A 26997-nucleotide genomic window follows, 5' to 3' on the forward strand; every position below is an offset into this window, starting at 1 on the left:
AGTGTCCTCTAAAAACAATTAAGGCTTGCTTATATAGTTTCCCCAAAATAAAGCCCAAAAAACGGAAAGAAAACTCGCGCATAAGTGTTGGGGGTTGGCGTCGCCCGATCGGGCCAAAATCCGCCCGATCGGGCGGTTTGTGAACTCTCCATACAGCCTCCAGATTGACCGCCCGATCCGGATCGGGCGAGCTGCGCCCGATCGGGCGCGCGTTGATGATTCCAGATTGCTTATAATTCCGCCCGATGGTTGCATTTCGCCCTCAGCTTCCAGGGCGATTTGCAATCTTCAATGTAGCTCGCCCATATCACTGAGTCTAACTCCCGGGGCTCAACCATAAGCATCCAAGGCTCCCGAAAGTCGACGATGGAGGTCCCGAACTTCTCGGACTCATATAGTGGCCTAGATCAACAATAAAACGGGTCTAAAACGACCAATTTCTCATAATCAAACCTGAAACTCAAGGCACACTCAATAACACACATTAGTACTAGAAACGGCTCCTAAGAGCACGTTTGACACATAAAAGTACTAAGGGACGGGGGTAAAAATACTATATAAAACATGCATATCAAACCTCCCCAAGCTAGATCCTTGCTTGTCCCTAAGCAAGGAAATCATTAATGAACACAAAACCAACTTCACCCCCGACATAATTCAAAATGAAAAACATAATTGGAGGCAAAATCCAACAAGCATGCATCAATGTTAACCAATCAAATTCATTCAACCGCCAATCCACCTCAACAATCGTCACGCAAAGCGAACCACAAGTGTACAATGGAATTCAAGACTAGTGCTCACACACTCGTCACTCATTTATGTTGCGGATAAAAAATGTACCCGTTCGCTCCCTTCCCAACATATATGTGTACAATGCCCTCCCAAACTCACAACACTCGTGTGTCTAGAAAAACATGCACTCAACCTAGTAGTCGACTCGGAATGTGTCATGTCATAACTTGCATTGATAAACAACTACTTTCACATTAATATGACTCTATGCACAAAGGTCGGAAGGTCTTCAAAGCGTGTAATGATAGGCTTAGGTAGGGGTGCGGTAAATTTGGGTAAAATGTGAGCTTAAAGCCTTGGCTTTGGGGAGCATAAATCCTAGCAAAACCATGATCAACCACAAATGATGACCACAACTCTCCCACTCAACACATGATGAAACAACAAACAAACCACACTATACTTTCTTGCCTTTCTTTCACAATTAAAATCAATCACTCATAAAGATGAGAAATTACAATACTTGAGTGAAACAATGCTTTGAATTTTCTTGAGAATAACGATTTTTCCTTCTTTTTTTTTTCTTCTTGCTCAATCTCATTTTTTTTTCTTTTGGAACCTTCACACGATTTTTTTTTATTCTCCTCATCTCATTCATTTTTCATTTCATTTTTTTTCAACAGCAATCATGATAAGAAGAACTTCCCTTTTCAATACTCAATATGCTCAAAATGTATCACACTACAACTCCCTCACCTCACTACTATTAGCTCCCCCAAGCTAGGCTTGGGACTAGTAACCAATGGGGAATTTACGGGCTTGTAATGTGGTTAGTCACCGAATAAATGGCACAAGCACAACATGGGTAGAAAAATAGGGAACAAACGTATCTAATTTCATCTGAAGGCTACCTAAATAGAAAAATGCCTTCGTCCTCCACAATGTGCATGTATATGAGTCATAAAACATTACTAATAGTTGCAAACCAATACTCAAAATCAATGACACACCAGGAAGCTATCACACATCCTAACCAAGTCAACTAGTCAAGCATCAAGTCCACAAGTAGTTAGTCGGAGTTGACTCATGTTTAGACATCAAAACAATCGAACATCAAATCATGGCTAACACATCTACATTGCCCATCATCAAACACCAAGAATCAAAACAATTTTCAATCAAAGGGGCACAGGGAAGCATGATTTTGCATTCATCGGAACGTATTTTTGTATTTTTTTTCAAAGCAATAAACTAATCTAGAAAGCATTAAACACACCAAAATAAAGAAATGCGAAAAGAAAAGAAAAACATACCTACAATGTACAAGTAATGTGAAACCCTCCCCAAACCAAATCAGACAATGTCCTCATTGGCTCAAGGGTATCGAACCAACTCGATCTCATCTCCATCATTGACGGCCATTGCCGCCATCATCATCATCATCACCATCATCTCGGCCACCATGCCCACTAGGACCCGCTCCCCACCCTCCGTACTGGGTGGGTGTGAAGGTGCCCATAGAACCTGGAGCTCCATATCCCTCCGCGGGATAGGTATACCAGGTAGGGTGCTCGTAATCTGGGGCAATATATCCCTGCCTGGCATACTGATCATAAAATGGGAACATGGTCCTCTGGTGATCAGCTGCGAACTCCCGGAACCCGAGCTCAAGTCTGCTCAACCTCTCATCAATGGACCCCTGCTCCTCATGTACTACCGGGCCACTCTGGGGCCTCCCCGTGTCTCGACGCCCCCTCCTGAAGTAGGTGCGAGGCTCTGGCTGGTACTGATGGGGCTCTGGCTGAGGGTCAGGCTGAGGTTGGGGGTCAGGCTGAGGCTCTTGCTCAAATCCAACAAATAGATAATGAGCCTGACCGGGTCTGAAACTAGTGCGGCCCTGAGGGTCAGGCAAGGTGAAAAGCCTGTTTCCCTCGAACATCGAGTACATGGCTCCCGGCCTAAATAACCCATGCTCCCCCTGTAGCCTACGGAGTCCAGCAAAATAAGCCAAATCAAGCAAGTTGCTACCCAGAACGGAATCTGGTTAGCCTCAGTAAAGTTGGCCGTGGCCATGGCTATGTGGGTGATCAACCCACCAATGGTAATCTTGGTAGTATGTGTGGAAGTGGCTATGGAGTAAAATTGAGAGGCCATGTGATGTGCAAGGTTCATTTTGTAGTTCTCCTCTCCTTCTGAAACGTAGCCACCTAGGATCTCTAGCTCCGTACTCCTAATGTTCTGGGTCTCATCCCTACCAAAGATTGTAAATCCTAGGAACCTGTAAAAGACAATGGGTACCGGGTGTTGTATCTTGGAAGCATGCAAATGTTGCATACTCCTGGGATTATCATTGCCCGTAAGATTTCCCCACATGGTGCAGTTGTTATGGGTCTCCTTAGGTTTCCTACTATATGTGGTAGACAATCCAAAAATCCTACCAAAATCAGATAAGCTCATGGTGTAGGTTCGGTTCATCACACGAAATTGAACCGATGACACGGTTCGATAACCATCCCTACGCACATTAAAACTACTCAAGAATTCTAGAGTCAACCGTCTAAATGTGAGACGGAGCATACTATACATGTTACTCATACCAACACCAACAAAAACACGTTTTACATCACGCTCAATTCCCATTTCATGCAAGGATTTTTGACATATAAAGCGAGTAGGGATTACCTCCCTCAATTTGAGGTGCATGAATCGTGCTCGTTGCTCCTCCGTAATAAAGATGACATCCGGAAAATCCGTGTCGGGCTCGAATTGCGGCGGTGGAGGTGGTGGTGTCGGTTCCCGAGCTTAGCTCGTGGAAGCCTCATGTTGATTTCTTGGTACCCTCGTGCATTTCCTTTGTGGTCGGTTTGGCATTGATGAAAAATCTGAATTTTTGAGTTTTTGAGCTTTTTGGGTGAATTTGGGGATTTTGTGGGGATGAGAGAAAACTCAAATCGGTTAGGTGTAGGTTGTAGAGGATGATGAGAGGATGATTTTGATGAAAGAATTGTTGAATTTGGTGGAGATTTGAGGGAGATATGGTGGTTTGAAGTTTTTGGAAGTTGGGGTTTGATGGAGGAGTGAGAGAAAGTTAGGTTGAAGATGAAGAGGAAGTGCAGAAAGATTGGGGAAACCGTGAGTTTATCGCTGAAATCGCGTCTCGCCCGATCGGGCGACTTTTCGCCCGATCGGGCGGGATGCGATCCTTTTCTTTTCATGCGTGCGCGCCCGATCCGGCGCACCTCGCCCGATCCGGATCGGGCGATTTGCGAATGCTCATTTTCTTGACTTTTTCCTGCCCAGAATCATCCTTGACTTTTTCTCGAAATTTTCATCAACCGCCCGATCGGGCAAAATTATTTCGCCCGATCGGGCGTTCCACTCGCTTTCTGCGCTTGATCGGGCAAACAATCGCCCGACTCGGGCGTTCCACTCGCCAGACCGCCCGATCGGGCATGCTGCGCCCGATCGGGCGGAAATAAACTGCAAGAAACTCATCCGTGCGCGCCCGATCGGGCGCACCTCGCCCGATTCGGATCGGGCGGTTTGCAGCGTGCTTGGCCTTGTGCGTAATTTCACTTTCTCGAACTTGGAGCTTTAGGCCTGCACATTATTAAACACCCAAACAGCGTAATGCCCTCTTCTCGCCTCACTAACACCAAAAACAATACTTAAACACACTTAGGTATGGGAAATACTAACTAAACACACAAAAATAGAATAAAAAAAAAATCAAACTTATACTACTAAAGCGATAAAATACGGGTTGCCTCCCGCAAAGCGCTGGTTTATTTCTAGGTCCCGCTCGACCTTGTTACCTTGAATATGCAGTCTATGAGGCGGAGGGATTGAGGTGATGGACCTCAACCACTCCTACAGTAGCCCCATCATGGTACAACTTCAGACGTTGCCCGTTGACCTTGAATCGTTCACCATTCTCATTCTCTACTTCAACAGACCCAAACTTGCTTACCATAGTCACGGTGAACGGCCCAGACCACCTAGACTTAAGTTTTCCAGGAAATAACTTAAGCCTAGAGTTAAAAAGTAGAACCTTGTCGCCCACCGCGAACTCTCTATGTAAAATGTGATTGTCGTGCCACTTCTTGGTCTTTTCCTTGTAAATCCGGGCACTATCATAGGCTTGTAGTCGGAATTCATCGAGCTCACCCAATTGAAATAACCGCTTCTCACCGGCTAGCTTTGCATCCATGTTGAGCTGTTTGATTGCCCAATAAGCCCTGTACTCCATTTCTACTGGTAAGTGACACGCCTTGCCATACACCAACCGATACGGGGAGGTACCAATAGGTGTCTTAAAGGCGGTTCTGTATGCCCATAGAGTATCATCTAGCTTATCGCTCCAATCCTTCCTAGACTTCGCCACCACTTTCTCAAGGATAGATTTGATCTCTCGGTTGGAGACCTCAACTTGACCACTCGTCTGAGGGTGGTAGGCTAGCCCAGTGCGGTGATGAACCCCATACTTGCGCAGGAGCGCATCCAGATGCCTCTCATGGAAGTGTGACCCTCCATCACTGATCAAAGCGCGCGGAACCCCAAATCTAGGAAAAATGATCTTCTTGAACAGGGAGATGACTGTCTTAGCATCGTTAGTAGGTGAGGCAACGGCTTCCACCCACTTTGACACATAATCTACAGCGACAAGGATATACAAGTTACCCTTGGACGATGGGAATGGTCCCATGTAATCAATTCCCCACACATCAAAAATCTCAACCTCAAGGATCCCGTTCTGTGGCATCTCATACCTCCTCGAAATAGTGTCGGCCCTCTGGCACGCATCACAAGCCATAATAAAAGCATGTGCATCCTTGAACATAGTAGGCCAGTAAAAACCACATTGTGACAACTTAGCGTTTGTTTTAGACGGTCCATGGTGACCACCATAAGGTGAAGAATGACACCTACTGATAACACCTTGAACTTCCCATTCTGGAATACAACGCTTGTACAACCCTTCAGCAGTCTCACGAAACAAATAAGGGTCATCCCAAAAGTAAAACCGAACATCATGTAGGAATTTCTTCTTCTGTTGATATGAAAGATCGGCCGGAAGAATTCTCCCTACGATGTAGTTAGCAAAATCTGCGAACCATGGTGACTGACTGGCAAGTGCAAGTAGATGATCATCCGGAAATGAATCTTCAATTGGTGTAGATCCCTTACCATCGTCATACCTCAATCTAGACAAGTGATCGGCAACCACATTCTCAGCCCCTTTCTTGTCGCGGATCTCTAGATCGAACTCCTATAGCAGTAGTATCCATCGAATAAGCCTAGGCTTGGCTTCCTTCTTAGAGAGAAGATACTTGAGGGCTGCATGGTCAGTATAGACTATCACCTTGGATCCAATCAGATAGGTGCGGAATTTATCCAAGGCATAGACTATAGCTAGAAGCTCCTTCTCAGTAGTAGCGTAATTAACTTGAGCTTCATCTAAGGTCTTACTTGCATAATAGATGGCATGTAAAACCTTCTCCTTTCTCTGACCCAGAACTGCCCCAACTGCATAATCACTTGCATCACACATTATCTCAAACGGAAGATCCCATTCGGGAGAACGAATGATGGGAGCCGAAATCAGTGCCTGTTTAATCCTGTCAAAGGCTTCAAGACAAGCATCAGTAAACACAAACGGGGCATCCTTGAGGAGGAGCTGGGTAAGTGGTTTAACAATTTTAGAAAAATCCTTGATAAAGCGGCGATAAAACCCCGCATGACCAAGAAAACTTCTAACACCCTTCACATTAACTGGAGGGGGTAATTGTTCAATCATTTGGACCTTAGCTCGATCCACCTGAATGCCCTTATCAGATATCAAATGTCCCAAAACCACCCCTTCAGTAACCATGAAATGACACTTTTCCCAGTTCAAGACTAAATTGCACTCTTCACATCTTTTCAAAACTTTAGTCAGATTTAGCAAGCAAGAATCAAAAGAAGTACCATAGACGCTAAAATCATCCATAAACACTTCCATGATAGACTCAATAAAATCAGAAAAGATACTCATCATGCAACGTTGGAAAGTAGCAGGTGCATTACACAGACCAAAAGGCATCCTACGATATGCAAAGGTACCATAGGGACAGGTGAAGGTGATCTTTTCCTGGTCGTCTAGATGTATGGAAATTTGAAAGAAACCAGAATAACCATCCAGATAACAGAAAAACTTGTGACAGGCTAGCCTTTCTAACATTTGATCAATGAAGGGAAGGGGAAAATGGTCCTTTTTAGTAGCAACATTAAGACGCCTATAATCAATGCACATGCGCCAACCTGTGACTACCCTAGTTGGTATCAACTCATTTTTTTCATTTCTCACCACAATTGTCCCCCCTTTCTTAGGCACTACCTGAACGGGACTCACCCACTTAGAATCAGACACAGCATACACTATACCCGCATCAAGCAATTTCATAACTTCAGCTTTTACAACATCTTGCATGACAGGGTTCAAACGACGTTGGGGTTGGATGCATGGTTTATGATTCTCATCTAGATGTATCCTATGCATACAAAAGTCAGGGCTAATACCCTTTAAATCATCAATACTGTACCCAATGGCCTTTTTGTGCCTTTTCAACACAATAAGAAGTTGGGATAACTGGTCTGCATCAAGTGCAGTACTGACGATCACAGGGCAAAGTTGTTCATTATCTAAAAACGCATACTTAAGGTTAGCAGGAAGAGGCTTAAGTTCGGGTTTCTTTACTTCTTTAACAGAACAAACCGGCCGAACTAACCTCTTCAATTTGGTGCTCTCCGGCTCAGATTCTCCACCATTAAGAGCCAACTCCAGAGCATCCACTTCAGCACTCTAAGAACTGCTATCACCTGCAGAAGACTCACAACAAAGCACTGCCTCCAAAGGGTCTCTTTCGAGAACTTGGGAGACGTTATCACGAGTAATAAGGTCAACTACATCTATGCGATAGCATTGTTCCTCCTCTAGCATGGGACTTTTTAAGGCACTGTTTAGATTAAAAGTCACCTTATCATCCCCAACAGACAATGTCAATTTCCCACTTTTAACATCAATTACCGCCCCGCCGTGTGAAGGAAGGGTCTACCTAAGATTATGGGAATTTGAAAATCCTCCTGCATGTCTAATACTACAAAGTCTACAGGTATATAGAATTTACCTACTCTAACAGGGACGTCCTCTAAAACACCTAAGGGGTATTTGACAGAACGGTCGGCCATTTGCAGAGTGATATTGGTAACCTTAAGCTCACCCATATTCAGTTTAGTACAGACAGACAAAGGCATGACAGACACACTAGCACCTAGATCACATAAAGCTTTATCAATAAATACGGTGCCAATGTTACATGGGATGAAAAAACTCCCGGGGTCCTTAAGTTTAGGTGGAGACTTGTTTTGCAAATAAGCACTACATTCCTCAGTAAAAGCTACAGTCTCTACCTCACAAAAAGCATGTTTCCTGGTCAAAATATCTTTCATGAATTTAGCATAAGCAGGAACCTGTAAAATTAATTCAGTAAAAGGAACCGTTACCTGCAAATTTTTGACCACTTCCAAGAATCTGCCAAACTGCTTGTCTAGCTTATTCTTGAGTTGTCGGTTTGGGAAGGGGAGTGCAATAGGTGGTACTTGAATATCCGCCCTCTTCTTAACCTCAGTTGTAGCCTCATTCTCATTGACTACCTTTTCAGCTTCCTTTTCACCCATAACTATCTTCGGGATTTCCTCACTAACCAGATCACTAGCAGACACCCCGGAATCAACCTCAACCGGTATAGAAGGACCATCATAATCCCTACCACTCCTCAATGTAATTGCATTAGCAATCTCCCTATTTTCGGGCTGTGAAGGAAGTTGGCCTGGTGGCCTCCCTGCAATAGTAGTAGCCATCTGTGCCAACTGTGTATCAATGATCTTGTTATGAGCAGTAAGAGCATCGATTTTTGCATCCTTTTCACTTAGAGATTTTTGCATTTGTAGCATTATGTTTCTCATCTCTACTAGCATAGGGTCAGGCTGTGTGGCTTGAGGTTGTGGTTGTGGGGGTGATGTGTGTTGTCTAGAGAACCCAGGTGGCCCACTAGACTGCTGGTTGTAGTTGTTTCGGGGTTGGTAAGATTGTTGGTGTGGGGGTTGATATGGTTGTGGTGGTGGATGTTGAATTTGGTGAGGGTTTTGGATATTGTTGCTCCTGTAGGAAAGCAGAGGGTTATTTTTGTAGCCCTCATTGTAAGAATTGGAGAATGGGTCGTTTTGTTTGTAGGATTGAAATGCATTACATTGTTCAATAGAGCTCCTACATTCCTGTGCATAATGACCAGACATTCCACAACTTTCACAAATAGTAGCAGGTTGGGCACTCATAGCAGCTACACTAACAGGTTGGGCAGATTGAGTATTGGCCGCTTGCATATTATCAAACTTATAATGTAAAGCAGTCAATTGGGCAGTTAATTGTTCAATAGAATTTAAATCATGCTTACCACCCCTGTTAGATAGACCTCTAGGATTTTCATACTGGGCATTGTGAATGGCTATCTCCTCAATCACCTCCATAGCTCTAGGCACCTCAAGTTGCATGAACCTCCCACTGGCAGCTGAATCCAACAAACATCTAGACTCATTGCCCAGACCATTATAAAACTGCTGAATCAAGAACCAATCTTCCAAACCATGGTGCGGGCATTCTCTTTGCAAATCCTTGAATCTCTCCTTGACCTCGAACAAACTCTCATCCGCTTGTTGTGAGATACCTAATATCTGACCCCTCAAACGAGCCGTTTTCTCAGGTGGAAAATATTTAACATAAAAAGCAAGAGCCAAGGATTCCCAATTATTGATTTTCAAAGCCGCCCGATTCAACCCATTAATCCACAGTTTAGCTTTCCCACTCAAAGAGAACGGGAAAAGTATCTCCATAGTCTGCTCCGGAGTCAATCCCTTTTGCTTGATGGTGGAGCAATATTGGATAAAGGACTGAATGTGAAGATTCGGATCTTCACCTGGTTCCCCACCGTACTGGCATCTCTTAATCAATGCAGGCTCAATCTTGAAGGTCTCAGCTGCAATAGAAGGCATGATCGCCTTTGGTAGCACGGACATACTTGGCTTAGAATAGTCTGTAAGCCGTGGGGTAGGTGGCGGTATCAGATTTTCGTCACCCATCTCTATCTCTGAAACTGAATCTGTATCTGAAGGAAAAAGATCGCCAATATTATGATCAGAATCAGAGTAATTCCCACACTGTGCAATGAAAGTTCTTCGTCTACGAAAGGTTCTTTCGGGCTTAGGATCGAATGGAGTAAGATTACTAGTACCTACGGTCCTGGGCATAGACAAAGACTACAAAACAATGTGAGATCCGGTCTCAAGGAACGTGAGTTCCTTGAGTAGTAACAAACAATAATCTAGGATAAGCAATCAACAACAGAAAATAAAACCGTTTTCCCCGGCAACAGCGCCAAAATTTGACAGGCTAAAGTCGTATTACCTAATAAAAAATAACCTAAGGTCCACTAGCTAGGTAGCAAGGGAAGTCAGGATCGAATCCACAGGGAAACAGGCGTTCTTTCTACTATCAATTAATTAATCTAGACTATTGTGAACAAAGTTGGTTGATGGTTTGTATACTAAGACTACGAACGAATATTAAACAAGAATGAATCAATATATTAAGGAATCTAGGGTATAGGTTTGCCAACAAATAATAATCCAGGACATTGAACAATCACGATAATCAACAAAGTAATTAATTAGATTAGCATGCTCTCTCAAGTCGATACTAATCATAGACTTAGAATTAACGGGCTCTCGCTACGTATTAACTCTAATTCTACCTATTGACACAAGCCTAAACATCAAATTGCATCTCTCGAATCTTAATTTGATATTGCATAACTACCGCAATTAAACATGCGCAAATCTAATTGTATAGTGAAATAAACCAACCAATAGGAATCAATTACAATGCCAACAATCATAATCATTCAATCATCCCTTCATATTATTCATGGATCCCCAACCCTAGAAATTAAACTACTCAAGCATGTTGACAATTAACAAAGCAATAATCATAATTGAAAGCATTATTAAAGCAAGACAATGAATTGAAATAAGAATTAATACCTATTTGAAGAACAAGGGAATTGAAAGCTTGAATTTTTATTGAGAATTAAACTAAGTGTTTTTGCATAAACTAGAGAGAAAATTAGGCTAAGGAAATAATACTAAGCTTCAATACTAGAAAATAAAGTGTCCTCTAAAAACAATTAAGGCTTGCTTATATAGTTTCCCCAAAATAAAGCCCAAAAAACGGAAAGAAAACTCGCGCATAAGTGTTGGGGGTTGGCGTCGCCCGATCGGGCGACTCGATAGTCGGCCCGATCGGGCCGAAATCCGCCCGATCGGGCGGTTTGTGAACTCTCCATACAGCCTCCAGATTGACCGCCCGATCCGGATCGGGCGCGCGTTGATGATTCCAGATTGCTTATAATTCCGCCCGATGGTTGCATTTCGCCCTCAGCTTCCAGGGCGATTTGCAATCTTCAATGTAGCTCGCCCATATCACTGAGTCTAACTCCCGGGGCCCAACCATAAGCATCCAAAGCTCCCGAAAGTCGACGATGGAGGTCCCGAACTTCTCGGACTCATATAGTGGCCTAGATCAACAATGAAACGGGTCTAAAACGACCAATTTCTCATAATCAAACCTGAAACTCAAGGCACACTCAATAACACACATTAGTACTAGAAACGGCTCCTAAGAGCACGTTTGACACATAAAAGTACTAAGGGACGGGGGTAAAAATACTATATAAAACATGCATATCAACAACATAGGAATCGAGCTCATGGTCCACCTCAAACTCATGTAGGTCAGCTTGTCTGATTCTCATGCTATGCACTTGCTTCAATCCTTGCTGAACCATCTTAACCACAGATGGCATGATAACACCTTGAAAGCTCTTCAATCCCACTCTTTTTTCATTGAATCTTTGCATTACATACCTCCTTATCCATTCCATTAACTGTAGGATAGGTTTACCCCTTGCTTCCCTCAAGACATTATTAAAACTCTCACAGCAATTGTTGAGTAGCATACCAGACTTAGATGCAGTGCTAAACCCATGCCTAGACCAGTGACTTGTGTGGATTGCTTCCAAGTACTTGTATGCTTCAACATTTAGTTCCTTTATAGCTGCCATGTGTGTGTTGAAATGATGCTGCAAACAAAATGACTAAGCATTAGCCCCAAAGCAGAGAAACCAAGGCAGAATTGCAAAAAAAGTTCCACAACAAACCTTTGTGGATGATCTTGCTGCCTTCCAGAAATGTTCCTTGTACAGCACACCAGGGAACTTGCTTTTGAAGTTAGTCCATATATGTCTACAACAATATCTAGTCTCAGCATTTGGCATGACAGTTTTGAATGCATCAAGTAAACCCTGCATACAAATTTGAACATGAAACAGAAACAAAAGTAGTTACAGTTTTCAGAACAAAAACAAAAACAAATTTGTATATTTAGACCCGATCGTTCCAATATAGGTCAAAGTAAGTCAACTTAAGTTAACTTAGGTCAAGTAAGGTCAAATAAGTGTATTTAAGTCATTTTTGATCATTTTTTTTTATCATTTTAGATCAACTTAGGTCAATTTGGGTCGAGTTAGGTCAAATTTGTATATTTAGACCCGATCGTTCTAATATAGGTCAAAGTAAGTCAACTTAAGTCAACTTAGGTCAAGTAAGGTCAAATAAGTGTATTTAAGTCATTTTTGATCATTTTAGATCAACATAGGTCAATTTGGGTCGAGTTAGGTCAAATTTGTATATTTAGACCCGATCATTCCAATATAGGTCAAAGTAAGTCAACTTAAGTCAAATTAGGTCAAGTAAGGTCAAATAAGTGTATTTAAGTCATTTTTTTTATCATTTTAGATCAACTTAGGTCAATTTGGGTCGAGTTAGGTCAAATTTGTATATTTAGACCCGATCGTTCCAATATAGGTCAAAGTAAGTCAACTTAAGTCAACTTAGGTCAAGTAAGGTCAAATAAGTGTATTTAAGTCATTTTTGATCATTTTAGATCAACATAGGTCAATTTGGGTCGAGTTAGGTCAAATTTGTATATTTAGACCCGATCGTTCCAATATAGGTCAAAGTAAGTCAACTTAAGTCAACTTAGGTCAAGTAAGGTCAAATAAGTGTATTTAAGTCATTTTTGATCATTTTAGATCAACTTAGGTCAATTTGGGTCGAGTTAGGTCAAATTTGTATATTTAGACCCGATCGTTCCAATATAGGTCAATATAGGTCAACTTAAGTCAACTTAGGTCAAGTAAGGTCAAATAAGTGTATTTAAGTCATTTTTTTATCATTTTAGATCAACATAGGTCAATTTGGGTCGAGTTAGGTCAAATTTGTATATTTAGATCCGATCGTTCCAATATAGGTCAAAGTAAGTCAACTTAAGTCAACTTAGGTCAAGTAAGGTCAAATAAGTGTATTTAAGTCATTTTTGATCATTTTAGATCAACTTAGGTCAATTTGGGTCGAGTTAGGTCAAATTTGTATATTTAGACCCGATCGTTCCAATATAGGTCAAAGTAAGTCAACTTAAGTCAACTTAGGTCAAGTAAGGTCAAATAAGTGTATTTAAGTCATTTTTTATCATTTTAGATCAACTTAGGTCAATTTGGGTCGAGTTAGGTCAAATTTGTATATTTAGACCCGATCGTTCCAATATAGGTCAAAGTAAGTCAACTTAAGTCAACTTAGGTCAAGTAAGGTCAAATAAGTGTATTTAAGTCATTTTTGATCATTTTAGATCAACTTAGGTCAATTAAGTGTCTGATAACTAATGAAAAACTTAAACAGAAACAGGGAAACATGCCTTCACATAATACAAAAGCAAGACAAAATAAAATGAAGTAGTGTACCTTCTGTCTGTCAGACATGTAGGCTACTTCATCTTCCTTCTCATGCACCCATGTGACAGCATCAGCTACAGAACTTATGTCATTCCTCAACAGCTCAAGGAACCAACCCCATGTTTCTGCATTCTCTGTCTCAACAACTGCCCAAGCCACAGGGAATATATTGTTATTCCCATCCTTTCCCACTGCTGTCAACAATATCCCAGGGTATGCACCTCTCAAATGTGCCCCATCAACCCCAATAATAGGCCTGCATCCAGCCATGAAGCCCTCTTTGCAAGGCTGTAAGCAAACATACAACCTCTGAAACAAAGGTGGTGGACTGTCTATGCCTTGAACCTTTACAACTGCAGTGCTTCCCGGGTTATACTTCCTAATTGCAGCAGCATAGTCCCACACCCTCTTATATTCCAAGCTAGCATCACCAAATATCATTTTCAAAGCAATTTGTTTAGAATAATATGCCTTGAAATACCCAATTTCTGACTTGACCTCTCTGCTTGCTCTCTTTATAAAAGCCTTAACCTTAGTGTTTGGTTCATCCCTCCAATCATCTAAGTATCTCTCAGCTAGATACTTTGAGCTGAGGTTACCTTTGGGTTTTCACACTGCCACCCACAAATGTGATCAGCCCTGATGCTCTTAATCTGCCAACTTTCTTCCCCTTTCAATTTCCTTGCATGAAGCTTAAATCTACACTTGTTTTTCAGTTTACAAGTACAACTTAGTATCCTAGCCTTCTTCCAAGGACACTTACACCTATTGGCACAATAAACAAACACTCTCTTTTTGTTATTGTGTAGGTAGTAGTAGTTGTATCCCTTTTCAATGGCATTGTACCTAATGGCCTTCAATTCCTCAAAATTATGTTAGAGGGAAATTTCAACCCTTTCCACAACTCCACACTACCTTTGAAATCTACTGCAGGATTAAACACAGGGTAGTTAGGGCCTTCATCATCTGACCCTATAACACTTACAACCTCACCATCACTGTCATTTAGCTCCACATCATCACCAATTTCTTGCTCACCAACTTCACCCTCTTCATCTGAATCATTTTTTTCAACCACTCCACCCACTGCCCCTGTCAGTGCACCCAGACTCCTACAAACATCTTCACTAATTTCATGATCTACAAACTCATGAAATAGATCATCATCACTCTCATCCTCAAAGTCATTATCACTCAAGAGTACATCACTATCCTCACTGTCCTCACACCCACCCTCTGCTACTGAATCCTCCCCTGCAGCCCCCTCACCTGTTCTCCCCTCACTTGCAGCAGCTCTCTTCCCCTTAAACCCACCTCTTTTCCCCTCACTTGCAGCAGCTCTCTTCCCCTCAAACACACCTCTTTTCCCCTCACTTGCAGCAGCTCTCTTCCCCTCAAACACAGCTCTCTCTTGTTCAACTCCAGCTACCACCAGTCTCTCCTCATCACCTCCACCAGTCACACCTAGCTGTGCCCTTTTTTGGTCAAGGGTTCTCTTGAATAGGGAAACTGTGGGCAGTTTCTGTCTCACTGCTTGGTCTAGTAGTGAGAATGGTTTTTGAGGGATAGATGGGAGTATGAGGGAGGGATTCAGATTTGATGGAGGGGGTAGGTTATTTCTGGTCAGATTTGTAAGTGGGGGCAACTTGTTCACATGTTGTGAGTGTTGACTGGACTGAGGGGTTTGACTATTAGGGCTGACTGTGCTGCTCACTTGGACAACAGATGGGGCCCCCCTTGCTGAGTCAACACTCACAGAATTACTCCCTCCTCCACTTCCCTCAGTTGTATCACTTTCACTCTCAGTGTACCACCTCACATATGCAGGAAATCTACTCCTCGGATCAAACCCCTTCTCAACATGTACCACATATAGATTGTACGATCCATCCTTCTCGGGTGCGCTCAAAAAATCCGGAATCTCAGCGTCACTCTTTATTTCTTTCCTACCATTCCCATTTAAGCTACAACCACGCCTCCGAAACCATATTTGACCCACCTCATCATACCCCAAATCCCTCTTAATCCAATCACAAAACTCAAAATAGCATACTTCGTCAACATTTGTATGCAATGCCATCCCCGCCTTAGGATTATCGCCCCTTTCATACGTAGTTTTATTATTATTCGTTACAAACTGACCCCCGTGAAACAATCTAATCGTGATAGGCTCCATCAATTTATACCAAGTGTAGTCTATGTGAATCCTACCGTTAAACCTGAAGCACACATACAATAACACACTACTCAATATCTTGATTTTAATCCAACCACAACCAAATTCAACCACAAATAATCCAACATTCATACACCAAATTTTCAGTTTAGTGTTTTAAGGTTAAAATACTAACACATTGATTTCAGAACACGATTAAGCAATAATTATAAGATAATCCTAATTAATTAATCATAAATCCCTATTTTTTTTTAAAACGAAAATGTAGGGTTTAAATATTGTTAATTACCTTGATTTCTGTATGAGTCTGTAATTTCCAACCAACTCTGTCGTTTTCCTCTTCCTTTTCTTTGATGTTGATGCCTTGCTATTTCCTTTATTGGGCGCCATTGTTGTTCAAAAGAGCAAGTAAAAACAGAGCCAAAAATGGAAAAATTCAGTGAGATTGGGGTCAGAATTTTGTACCAAAAATGGAAAAAGACATTCAATTTAAGTAGTTGGTGAAAATGACTTTCGAAATTCATACTTACAGCATTCAATGGATGGAATTAATGGCTGGAGCTTCATTAATGGCGCTGCATTTCATCCTCTTGGAATTCCAGATTTTTTTTTTAAGGTTTTCAAGGTTCAGTCTTTTATAGGGAGGAAAATGGAGGGAAAAGGGGTGTCACTAACAAAACACGACATCACGTGACCGGCACAACCAAAGTCAAACCGGAAAATTGTTGGTCAATGCCTGAAAACACACAAAGGCTGTCTTTCACAACTTTTTTTTACTTTAAGGTTGTTTTTGGCAAAAAAAAAATTTAAAAGGTTGTTTTTCACAAAAAAATGGCTTTAAAAGGTTGTTTTTGGCAAATTTGCCTAACTTTTACACAAGAAATATTTGAGGAGGCACAAATGAATGCCACCTGGTGCACAACATTACCAATTGATGACATTTGATTTTTAATTTAACACAATAATTTTCTCTCTTTACCACCGATATTTTGAAAAAATAACAAAATAATCAAAACCGTTTTACGTAACTAAAAACCGAAAATGATACCGAACACACCCTACATCATTGTCGAGTAGGTTTTAAGTTTTTAACCGGTTTACTAAATAAAAATTACGCTTATATTGCAATTAATTTATATGTAGTGCGGGCAAAGTTTTTCACTTGTTTGTTTGAAATTTGTCCATTTCACATTTCCGCAACTGACTCAGTGAGCACCCCCAAGTCCCCAACTCTCTCTCTCCTCAATGGCGACGGAATCCATAGAACTCTGTATTTGAACTCCTTAAACGCAACATCGCCACCATGGAAAGCAGCAGAAGAGACAACAAAGGTGGCGGTGGAGCTGCTGCCTCTTCGCCATCAGCGCCGCTCATAAAACCTGCAAAGTTTGCCGTGTACCAAAATCCAGCCCTTTCGGCCGCCCTTACCTCCACCAGCCTCCGTCCCTCTTTATCTTATTTCCTCACTCTCTTCATTCTCTCTTCCGCTTCTGCCGCCGCATTCTTTGCTTTCTCTTCCAGGTACTCTCCTTTTTCTCTCTCTCTTGTTTATTAAAATTTGACAAATTATTGTTGTTTTCTCTTAAACTTGTCTTGCAATGCCTTCTGTGAGGTTTAATTAGGGTTTTTCTCTATTCCACAATTGTTTCAAGAAAATTTGTTGTTACCCTTTCGACGGTATTGCATTTTAGGGATTTTTTATATTGTTGCATTTGCCAGACTCACAAATGTTTATCTCGATTACTCAATTTGATTTCTGTTTGACTCACAAATTTTTTAGCCAAAATGCGAATAAAGCAGAAGTGAAACCAACTAAAAGGAACGGACGAAAATAGAAAGCGTAACTAACATTTAGAAATGGAAGTAGTGTCTATTATACAATATCAATTGCTAAAGGTTCATCCCTTGAATCTTATACTTGGAAAGGTTTTGATTAAATATGTTCACTGTACATTTTAGAACCTTTTGTTTCTTCATACCGTAAGTAAATAACAAGGAAAATTTACTGGAGATTTCTATATTTTGTCCATTTGAAGTAGAGCGCATTTAATGACTAAGATATCTTACTGTGACTCTGAAACTGTTAATGAGATTTCAATTGCTACCCACACATTTGTCAAGGTCAGGGCATTTGTTTTGTGGGAGTTGAGGGTAAGAATAGGAAATTTAATCCCTAGTCCTCAAAGTCCCATGTCTGTTTTTGGGGATTGTGAGTAAAGGGCGGATGCTTGATGCTTGGGCATATTTTCTTTCTGTTCCTCGCAAAGTAATACCTAGGGGGTGGTTGTGTAAGGGGAGCAGTAATAGAATTTGACCCTTTTGCTCTTAATGAAAAAGACGAAAGGAGTTTATTAGCAAGGGTGGTTGTGTAGCATTTATTGTTTATTCTCAATTTTCCAACACCCACGAAACAAGAGAAATAGGGAATGGGACTTTCTATATATATTATTAACACTCCAAGGCAAATTATGCCATCTCACCATATGTCGTGATGACTTGGAAGTGACATGGCGTCACCGCGCCACGTCATACACAATTATGCACACATTATTGTTTATTACATTGAACTCATGAACTCTCATATGTTAATGCAAAGTTTTATCCATCACTCCAACAATACAACTTATATCCCTAAAACAATTAAAAAAAGAGAAAATTCGTTTTTATGTATGCATAAAATTTGATGCCCAAATTCGTGTTGATGTATGTATAAAATTTAATTCCCCAAATTTATGTATTTGAGTAACAACTTATGATAACAAATTTTTTTTTCTTCATTTTTAATTCATTAAATCAAACATAAAACTATAAAATTAACAGAGAAAATAATAGAAAAAAACAATGTTGCACTTTCTTTTAGCTAATCAAATGTGTTCTTTTTTCCTTCGAAATGTATTTCGACTTTGTAACTCAATATACAATTGTAACTTAAAAAGTTTCTAAGTTAGAAGTAAAATATTACAGAAACTAAAGTTTTACACAAATAATGTAAATTACTCAAAAATTTAGTTTACTGATTGTTGGTTACCAATTTTATTCTTAAATTGCATATATAATGAAATTCATTGTATTCTCAAACTGCATATATAAATAAATTTATAAGTGAATTTGAAATGAGTAAAAGAAACTCAAACTATATCCAAAACTCCGTGGCATCCGGGCCACTAACTAGTTTTATTTTATTTCCCAATCCCACTCTCTACTCCTAGGTCCCATTCCCATGTCAAATGCCCTCTTTATGGTTTATTCAGGTGTGAAGTGTTAGAATACGAGTACACATTATTTGCTGGACATAAAAATAGGAACAATTAGGTTAGTAGAGCTTTTGAACTATGTGTTTTGCGCAATATTTGATTTACAAACCTTTGGGCACTAATATCTTTTGGCTAATCCAAGATGCCTTAGCCTCTGAAGTTGTGAGGTTTATTCTGTTTAATGGAAGTATATCACATCCCAAAAATGGGACATAATCACACTTTTATCCCCTGGCCCCCTATTGAGGACATGCCATTCTGGTGCATATTACTCACAGTGCACTTACAAGTTACGCTGTATGGCATGCATTCAGATCCCTTGCCTAATTGCATGATCTTACACTTGCTTGTCTGACATTTCGTCTCTTGTTCCATTTTGGGCAACTGAAGGGAATATAGGATCATCGAAAAATTTAAAGTCAGGAATGTATCTGAAGAGATAGCTTGTAAGTGTTTTACTATGATTTCATACTTCGTATTTCCTTTATATTATGGCTGATATAAAGCATCCTTCACTTTGATAACTTCATGTGTTTATGCCACAGATCTATTAGTCACATTAGTGAAAATTGCGATGGGTTTAGCTTTCTTAGGAGCTTCTGCTACCCTTGTCAAAGCTATTTCCCTTACGAGAGCTAAAGTTGGAGCTGGTGTAGTAGTCACATCTTCCTCTAATGGGACCAAGGTTGAAACTTGCCTTTCAGATAAACAATTGCGCCTACTAGGAGTAAAGAAGTCTGATAAGGTTGTACCAGAGCTGTCCAGAAAACCACCTGTATCCATTTCACGGGCTTCTTTATGGCCGCTTATCCCACTCCATCAACATCAGCAACCCAGTAGTTCAAGTCGCCTATCACGAGTTGGTTCTGAAAAGTCTAGCAGTACCCCTGTTAAGAGTAAAACATTCGGTGTTTCTTCAAAATCATCCAATTCTCCTACTTCTCATGGTCTGTCTCCTACCTCACCCCAGCTGTCGACACCTTGGTCAAACAAGCGAGCTTCTCCGGCAAAAGAGATTTTGACAGAAGACGATTTTGAACAGTTTTTAGCAGACATGGACAAGAAAATCACTGAATCAGCAGAGAAACTGGTAACTCCTCCTCCTACTAGAAATGGTTTCAGTATAAGCAGCCCTAGTACAATTTCTGGTTCAGCTAATACATCTGGAACAACGAGAACAACACCCTTGAGGCCTGTTCGGATGTCACCTAGTTCGCAGAAGTATAATACACCTCCGAAAAAAGGAGAAAGTGATATACCTGCTCCTATGTCAATGGAAGAGACAACTGAAGCTTTTGAGCATCTAGGCATCTACCCGCAGATTGAGGAGTGGCGAGACCATCTGCGGCAATGGTTTTCTTCTGTTTTACTAAGCCCTCTGCTAAGTAAAATTGAAAATAGTCATAACAAGGTTGGTGCACACTGACCCTGCATTCTTCAGTTTAATGTTCATTGCTGTTTTTTATGAGTGTCCCCTCCTGCAGAGAGTTTATGCATTTTGTTAAATTTGTCATGTTCTCGTGCTTTCAATTGTCTTTTTTGGAGGTAATACTTAGCCTTTTGCATACGGAGTAAGCAAAGCTAAACTAAAAGCACACAGATCCAACCAATTTGACATTTTCTGATAATATCAGTAATTGCCTCAGCCGAATGAATACTGTACTGTTTTACTTATGATTTTTTTTTTACCTGTGCATGACGAGACTTGTAATTTAGAAAAGAGGTATGTTGTGTAAATATGGACTTGAAAGCAACTTCTGTGTGGTTGGTATTTGAATTTTATGGGAAATCACAGTTAATATATTTTCCTTTATTAAAATTTTATGGGAAATCACAGTTATGGGATATATTTTTATTTTCATTTATTAAAATTTGAAATGATTGAAAATTTTCCTTTGGAATCCATCTATGTTCTAGTTCCTGTTACATTGGTTATATGGTTTGTAGTTGCATATTTGTAATGCAGATATGGTATGATATAATCAGTTGGAATGTTGGATTATTTGATACATAAACAAATCGATTCACTTAAGCAACAGGTTATTTTTGGATTGTTATTCATTTTCTTTATTCCAAGACGAGGGTTATTTTCTGATTCAGTTTAAGTCACAGGAGGACAGGTCTTTGGTCTAGTACGGTTGAGTGAGTTTTAATAATTCAGTTTGACCTGACAAGAGTGGAATATGTTGTGTAAACATGGACTTAAAATCAACTTGCTGGTAGTATGGTCTTTTGTGATAGTAGCTCTTGTTGTGATGGTGGACCCCTCCTGCTATATATGTTATTCCTCATTGTTTCAATTGTGTTTTACTTTTACTTGAGCTTTACTTTGTACGGAGTAGGACATTGTCTCAGTTAACCAGATTATCGGGTCGTAGGTGATTTTTCTTTTAAATCTATGGAAAATGCTAGCTCCATACGTTGAGAACTAGGGTTGCTTTTGTTCTTCCAAGCTCCGATTTTTTCAACTTGCGTCAGTGGGTAATCTAATCTTACAGTTGCCTTATCTCTTTGGGATCAAGTGATGCCCCGATTAGGAGGCTAGAAGGGTGGCAAAGTGATAGAATTGCAAGGGGTAGGGGAAGACCTAAGAAAACTTGGAGGAAGGGGATTGAGCATCATATGAGCCTACTTGGGATTGAGGAAAATATGGCGTTGGATAGGATAGAGTGGAGGGAGAGAATATATATTGATGACGTTATTTGACTTATTCATCTTCCATTTTGACTCTCTTAGTTTACTTCTTGCGTTTTGCAAACCCTTTTTTTTTCCTTCTTCTTCAAGGCTCACTTTTATATGCTATTTTCAAATATACTTATTGTATTTATTTTTACTTTTCTCGTTTTAAACTTTATTTATTTTTACTATCCCTTACAATATTTTATCTGAAATGTATATATTTACCTCTTATTTTACTTTCATTACTTTCACTTTCCTCCTCTTCCTTGTTTATTCTTTTAACTTCCCGTTACTGTCTTGTTTGATTGGTCACATTGACGATCTCCTATGTCGATTCATGTTAGCCGACCCCAAATCATTTTGGGACTAAGGCTTTGTTGTTGTTGTTGTTGTTGTAGAAGATGGTTACTTTCCTTGGGATTATTCTTCCAAATTAGTGCCATAGAACTTTGATCTCTGGTTTGACAACTGACAATAGCAAGCCACTCAATTAAAGTGTGTCTCATAGCCTCATACTATGCAAAATGGAGGAAACTTTATCATCATTTAGAGCCCCTTCTCTCTCTCTCTCTGCCTCTCTCCTGGCCCATTCATCATTTATGAGATCCATGTGTTTCTAAGACTCTGATTGCTTTCTTACACAATATTTGTTATCAGGTAATGCAAGCAGCTGCTAAATTAGGAATATCAATTAGAGTTACTTCAGTAGGTAGTGATTCTTCTGATACTGGAGCTCCTACCATGTCTCCGTCAGATCGTGCTAAGGAATGGCAGCCAGCATTCTCCCCGGATGAAGATGGACTTCTTCACCAGCTACGGGCTTACCTTGTGCAAGCTTTAGATGCATCCACTCGTGAGCCCCCCTTTCCTGACTTTTCTCAATTTAAATGTTTATATTTCTTTCGTATAACATGATGCTGACGATCACACATTTCCCCCCTTTATTTTAATTTTCTTCAGAGAAGTTAGGTTCAGCCAATCAGCAGCAAACCCCACAGCAGAATTCATTTCTTCTTATCATACAGGAGTGTGTGGACGCCATCACAGAGCACCAAAGGCTGCTTGCTTTGACAAAGGGAGAGTTAATCAAGGGTTTGCTACCACAAAGCAGTGTTCCAGCTGAATATACAGTGCAAAGAATTAAGGGTACGCATATATTTATCGTCGGAAATATTGTTTAGCTTCCCTGGCACCAGATGTGTTTAGATCATTATTTGGTGGATTTCAAACCTTAACTGTCAGTTTTCCACTTGTTATTTTTACAGAATTGGCTGAAGGAACTTGCTTGAAGAATTACGAGTACATGCGAAAAGAAGTGGCTTCTGATAAAGCAAAGAAGAAGTGGACTCTTGAGCTTCCATCTGACTCACATTTGCTATTATATCTATTTTGTGCTTTCCTGGAGTATCCAAAATGGATGTTACATGTTGATCCGTCATCCTACTCTGGAGCTCTGTCTAGCAAGAATCCTTTATTCCTTGGAGTTCTGCCTCCTAAAGAAAGGTTTCCAGAGAAGTATATAGCTGTAATATCAGTTGTCCCCTCAATACTTCATCCAGGATCCTTTGTCTTGGTGATTGGAAGACAATGCCCACCTGTATTCGTGATGTATTGGGATAAAAAGTTGCAGTTCTGTCTTCAGGTAAAGTTATCAACTGAAACTTTTCTATTTTCCTCCTTATTTTTAAAGAAGATTGGTTTATTTAATTGGTTGATGTTATGAAGTTGTTTGTGCTGCATAGTTGTCATATCTGTCTGTTGCTCACCCTGTTACTTCGTTTGTATCAGAGTCAGTTTGCTTGGCAGATAGAATTCCCTGATTGTTATGTGTGCTCATGCTGCTTAGAGCTACAATTTTTATGTACTACTTGGAAAATAAAAATGAAAACCGGCCTATAGGAAAGTTGTGTTCTTTTGAAGTGATTCTTTTCTTTAATTGTCATCATATTTAATCAGGTATAGTTGTATAGACCCTGAGAACCTCTTTTCGGTGTTGGGAAGTTCGTAAAGCTTGTAGGCCTATAGAAAAAAATTGTCAATCAATCAATGTAAAGACATTTATCTTTTTGCATAGGATTTTAGTTATTACTGTGTAAAGTGTAGTTAAACAAGTGGAAGCTCATAAAAGAGAGAGATGTCATTTTGGTTGTTTGGCCATTCTAGGGAAGATAGCATGAATAGTGACAATCCAAATCCTTTAAATATTTGGAAAATTTTGGAGGAAAATATGACCTCGCTTTTTTCACAAATTCTTATTTACAACGGGTGTACAATAAATATTGTACATCTAAGTAAAAGTTAACACAAAATGCTTTAAAGTTAAGCTTATATAGGTAAAAGTTATTAATTTTTTAGTGATAAGTTTTTTTCATTTTAGTAAAAATTATTTCTTCAAAATCACTAATAATGTATAAAATTAATCATTTAAACCTTTAATATGTTTTCTATCAACTATTATTTTACTAATATAAAAGTTAAACAAAACTAGGTTAAAGTTCCAAAAAAATGGGTAAAAGTTATCTTGGTGTACAATAAATTTATTGTACACCTTGTGCACGCAAGACCTTTTGCACTTTTTCCTCCTCTTCCTTCCGTTTGCCTCCACCATTGTCATCAAAACACACCATAAGTTTTAAATCCAAGATATTACCTTTCTCTTTCTTTGTTCGACTTGGTTATCCATTAGTTTAATAATGTTTGAAAAGATGAGTGAGTGTAAAAGTAAGATGGATAAAGTACGAGAGAGGGAAGATTGGATAGGATAATGCAAGCTCACTCTTCCCTCCCGCTCCCTTTCCTTCCACAATTATTATCCACTGTGATATTGAGATTAGAAACTGCTTTTGTCCTCTTTTCTCGGTGCTGCGATACCATGTTTTTTGTAAAATAGTTCTTTCGTTTCTTTTTAGTTGCAGCACTTTGTTTTTTTCACTATTCACATAATCTATTTTTATTTTTATTTTTTATGATCTATACTTAAAGAAGATATATCCATGTGGGATCTTGTTAGATTCGTCTTAAAATGTATTTTCTGAATACCAACTTTTTTATAGTTTTTGCTTCTCGATAATTAAAGATATGAATTGTTCAAGTTATGCACTGACAAGTGGGAAAAACAAAGTGTTGCAACTAAAAGGAAACATAGGAAGTATATATTAACACTTTGTTGTATTGTCAGATAAAGGGAAACGAAGGTGAGGGAAAGGGGAGGAAGGTGGAGCTCCATTTTCCCTCCAAATCTCGCCAATTTAGGAGGGATCCTCCCTCCCCTTCCTTCCCCCAACCCCTTATACAAGGGAGCTTCTTTCCCTCCCTATGTCCCATATCCAAACAAAGTGTAAGGGAGAGGAAAGAGAGTAGTTAAGAAAACTACTTAATTCATTCCATTTAAATTAGCCACAACATAAGCCATATATAGGCATAAGCGCATGACACACAAGTCTATAACAAGGGAAGCAAAATTCCATATTCCCATGGTCTAAGCAAAATTCCATATTCCCATGGTTAACACACAAACTAATTGATACACTAACTCCATTCAACTCCTTATACTTTGCAACATACTTATTGACTTAGCAGCCAACAGACACACGTTCTTTAACTATAGGAATTCCTTTGAATTAATTAATCAACATGTAATGGATTAGTGATGGAAACATCATCTACCGATATTACTTTAATTTCTATACAAACTGGAAGTTCTGGTGCAAACAAGACTAGCTACTTAGCTAGTAATACTCAGCAACCTAAACGCGAAGGCCAGTTATGCCAAAGGAAAATAAGACCTAAAAGTCACTTTGAGACATCCTTTTCGACCCCACCCAAATAAACAGAAGTAATTAAGGAGTTAAGTTGGGCTGGCCTTTGGTAAGACGTTTAGGATCAAGGGTCGACAGGTCAAGCATCCGAAAGAGAGGTTATTCAATGCAACAATGATGAGGTATAAAGTACTAATCCAAAAAATGAGGTTGATCTAAATACTAGAGTTAGTGCACACGACTCATTGCTAAAGCATGTGGAAGTTAAGTTGGGCTGGCCTTTGTTTAGATGTTAGGATCGAGGGTCAGGCAGATCAAGCATCCAAAGGAGAGGTTTTCCAATGCAACAATGCTGAGGTATTAAGTACTAATCCCAAACGTGAGGTTGGTCTAAATACTAGAGTGAACTTACCGCAAACGACCCATTGTACCCCCCCCCCCCCCCACCCTAAAAAAATTGTTCACAGTTTTAACCCTTTTTTTCCCCTTTGCTTTTCTTTCAACGTAATTCTATTTTATCACTGTAGAAGTATTCATAATGTTGATTGTCGAACTTTCTTCATCCTCTTTTTGCAATGCATATTTTGGTTTTGTTTGTCTTCTGCTATGATCAAGGTTGTTTATATAAAATATTTGGCCATTTATTGGTGGATATTTTTCGAAAGTCTCAGCTTTCTGCCCTGTTTTCTATCCTTCAGGGAAGAACTGCACTATGGGATTCTATCTTGGTTCTATGCCACAAGATTAAGGTTTCCTATGGTGGGCTTGTTCGTGGTATGCATCTTGGCTCTTCTGCATTGAGCATCCTGCCTCTTCTTGAATCTGAAGAGGACAATTGAATCTTGTCATGGCTTTAATTCAATACATTATGAAGCCCCTCTTGCCATAGCTTACTTTGTTTCACATCCAGCTGATGACATACTACTTCAGTCATTGTCGCGATGCAGTTGTTTCGAGCAACACTTGATTGTAGTTTTGTAAAATGCTCTGCCTAGTTAATTCGAGGATTGTACATTTTGCGTCTTTGTGTTAGTAGATTAATTGAGAATTTTAGTGTTTGGATATATATACAAAAATAATCTCTTATATTATAAATATAAATTGATGGGTTTCTAATTCATTATAGACATCCCCACAGTGAAGTTGCTAACTGCTAAGATGGCATCCCTTATTCGAAAGGAAACAATGATAATATTTGATGCTAAGATGGCTTCTCCAATAGCAAAGGCTATAATGGTACAATTGCAAAAGGAATAAAACGAGGGAGTTGCTTTGCAAAGTATGTTGCGCCAGTTTCAGGGTGTAGCGCAGCAGAGATCCTATGAGTCCCATAAAAGTGGCAAGGTCTTAGTTGTTTTTGCTTCAAACAAAACTTCAACCACTCTCCCTTGACTTTGGTCTTCTTCAGATCTTTTGCAATGATGCTATTGGTGATATGTTGTAGTTTTCTTGTGTTT

At 39.8% G+C, this 26997-nt stretch overlaps 3 protein-coding genes and 1 pseudogene across 3 annotated transcripts; 2 read left to right on the forward strand and 2 right to left on the reverse strand.

Annotated features, from left to right (window-relative positions):
- The first annotated feature begins 9412 nt into the window (after positions 1–9412).
- Positions 9413–9512, forward strand: LOC130468271 (uncharacterized; annotated as a pseudogene).
- Positions 9513–10895: 1383 nt separating this feature from the next.
- Positions 10896–14502, reverse strand: LOC130468001 (uncharacterized). The gene is made up of 3 exons (XM_056837282.1): positions 13683–14502; positions 12045–12188; positions 10896–11966 (listed from the first exon to the last, which is right to left on the reverse strand). The coding sequence occupies exons 1-3, from the start codon at positions 14112–14114 to the stop codon at positions 11532–11534; spliced, it is 1011 nt and encodes a 336-aa protein (XP_056693260.1). The 5' UTR covers positions 14115–14502; the 3' UTR covers positions 10896–11531.
- Positions 14503–14529: 27 nt separating this feature from the next.
- Positions 14530–17030, reverse strand: LOC130468000 (uncharacterized). Its single transcript, XM_056837281.1, has 3 exons — positions 16380–17030; positions 16139–16223; positions 14530–15892 (listed from the first exon to the last, which is right to left on the reverse strand). Exon 3 carries the CDS (start codon positions 15847–15849, stop codon positions 14530–14532), a length of 1320 nt encoding a protein of 439 aa, XP_056693259.1. The 5' UTR covers positions 15850–15892; positions 16139–16223; positions 16380–17030.
- On the forward strand, positions 17011–26660 carry LOC110794063 (uncharacterized). Its single transcript, XM_021999004.2, has 7 exons — positions 17011–17370; positions 19494–19549; positions 19649–20514; positions 22440–22635; positions 22743–22928; positions 23048–23424; positions 26239–26660. Exons 1-7 carry the CDS (start codon positions 17153–17155, stop codon positions 26377–26379), a joined length of 2040 nt encoding a protein of 679 aa, XP_021854696.2. The 5' UTR covers positions 17011–17152; the 3' UTR covers positions 26380–26660.
- The last annotated feature ends 337 nt before the right edge of the window (positions 26661–26997 follow it).

This window comes from Spinacia oleracea, chromosome 2, assembly GCF_020520425.1.
Source record: "Spinacia oleracea cultivar Varoflay chromosome 2, BTI_SOV_V1, whole genome shotgun sequence".
In the NCBI taxonomy this organism is placed as follows: Eukaryota; Viridiplantae; Streptophyta; class Magnoliopsida; order Caryophyllales; family Amaranthaceae; genus Spinacia; species Spinacia oleracea.

Coding starts and splice junctions, on each gene's coding strand:
- LOC130468001 (XM_056837282.1), bottom strand. CDS start 14,114: ATGATATTTGGTGATGCTAGCTTGGAATATAAGAGGGTGTGGGACTAT. Junction 12,189..13,682: donor ACATGTCTGACAGACAGAAG/GTACACTACTTC, acceptor ATTTGTATGCAG/GGTTTACTTGATGCATTCAA. Junction 11,967..12,044: donor CAGCAAGATCATCCACAAAG/GTTTGTTGTGGA, acceptor TTTTGTTTGCAG/CATCATTTCAACACACACAT.
- LOC130468000 (XM_056837281.1), bottom strand. CDS start 15,849: ATGGAGCCTATCACGATTAGATTGTTTCACGGGGGTCAGTTTGTAACG.
- LOC110794063 (XM_021999004.2), top strand. CDS start 17,153: ATGGAAAGCAGCAGAAGAGACAACAAAGGTGGCGGTGGAGCTGCTGCC. Junction 17,371..19,493: donor TTCTTTGCTTTCTCTTCCAG/GTACTCTCCTTT, acceptor GGGCAACTGAAG/GGAATATAGGATCATCGAAA. Junction 22,636..22,742: donor AGCTTTAGATGCATCCACTC/GTGAGCCCCCCT, acceptor AATTTTCTTCAG/AGAAGTTAGGTTCAGCCAAT.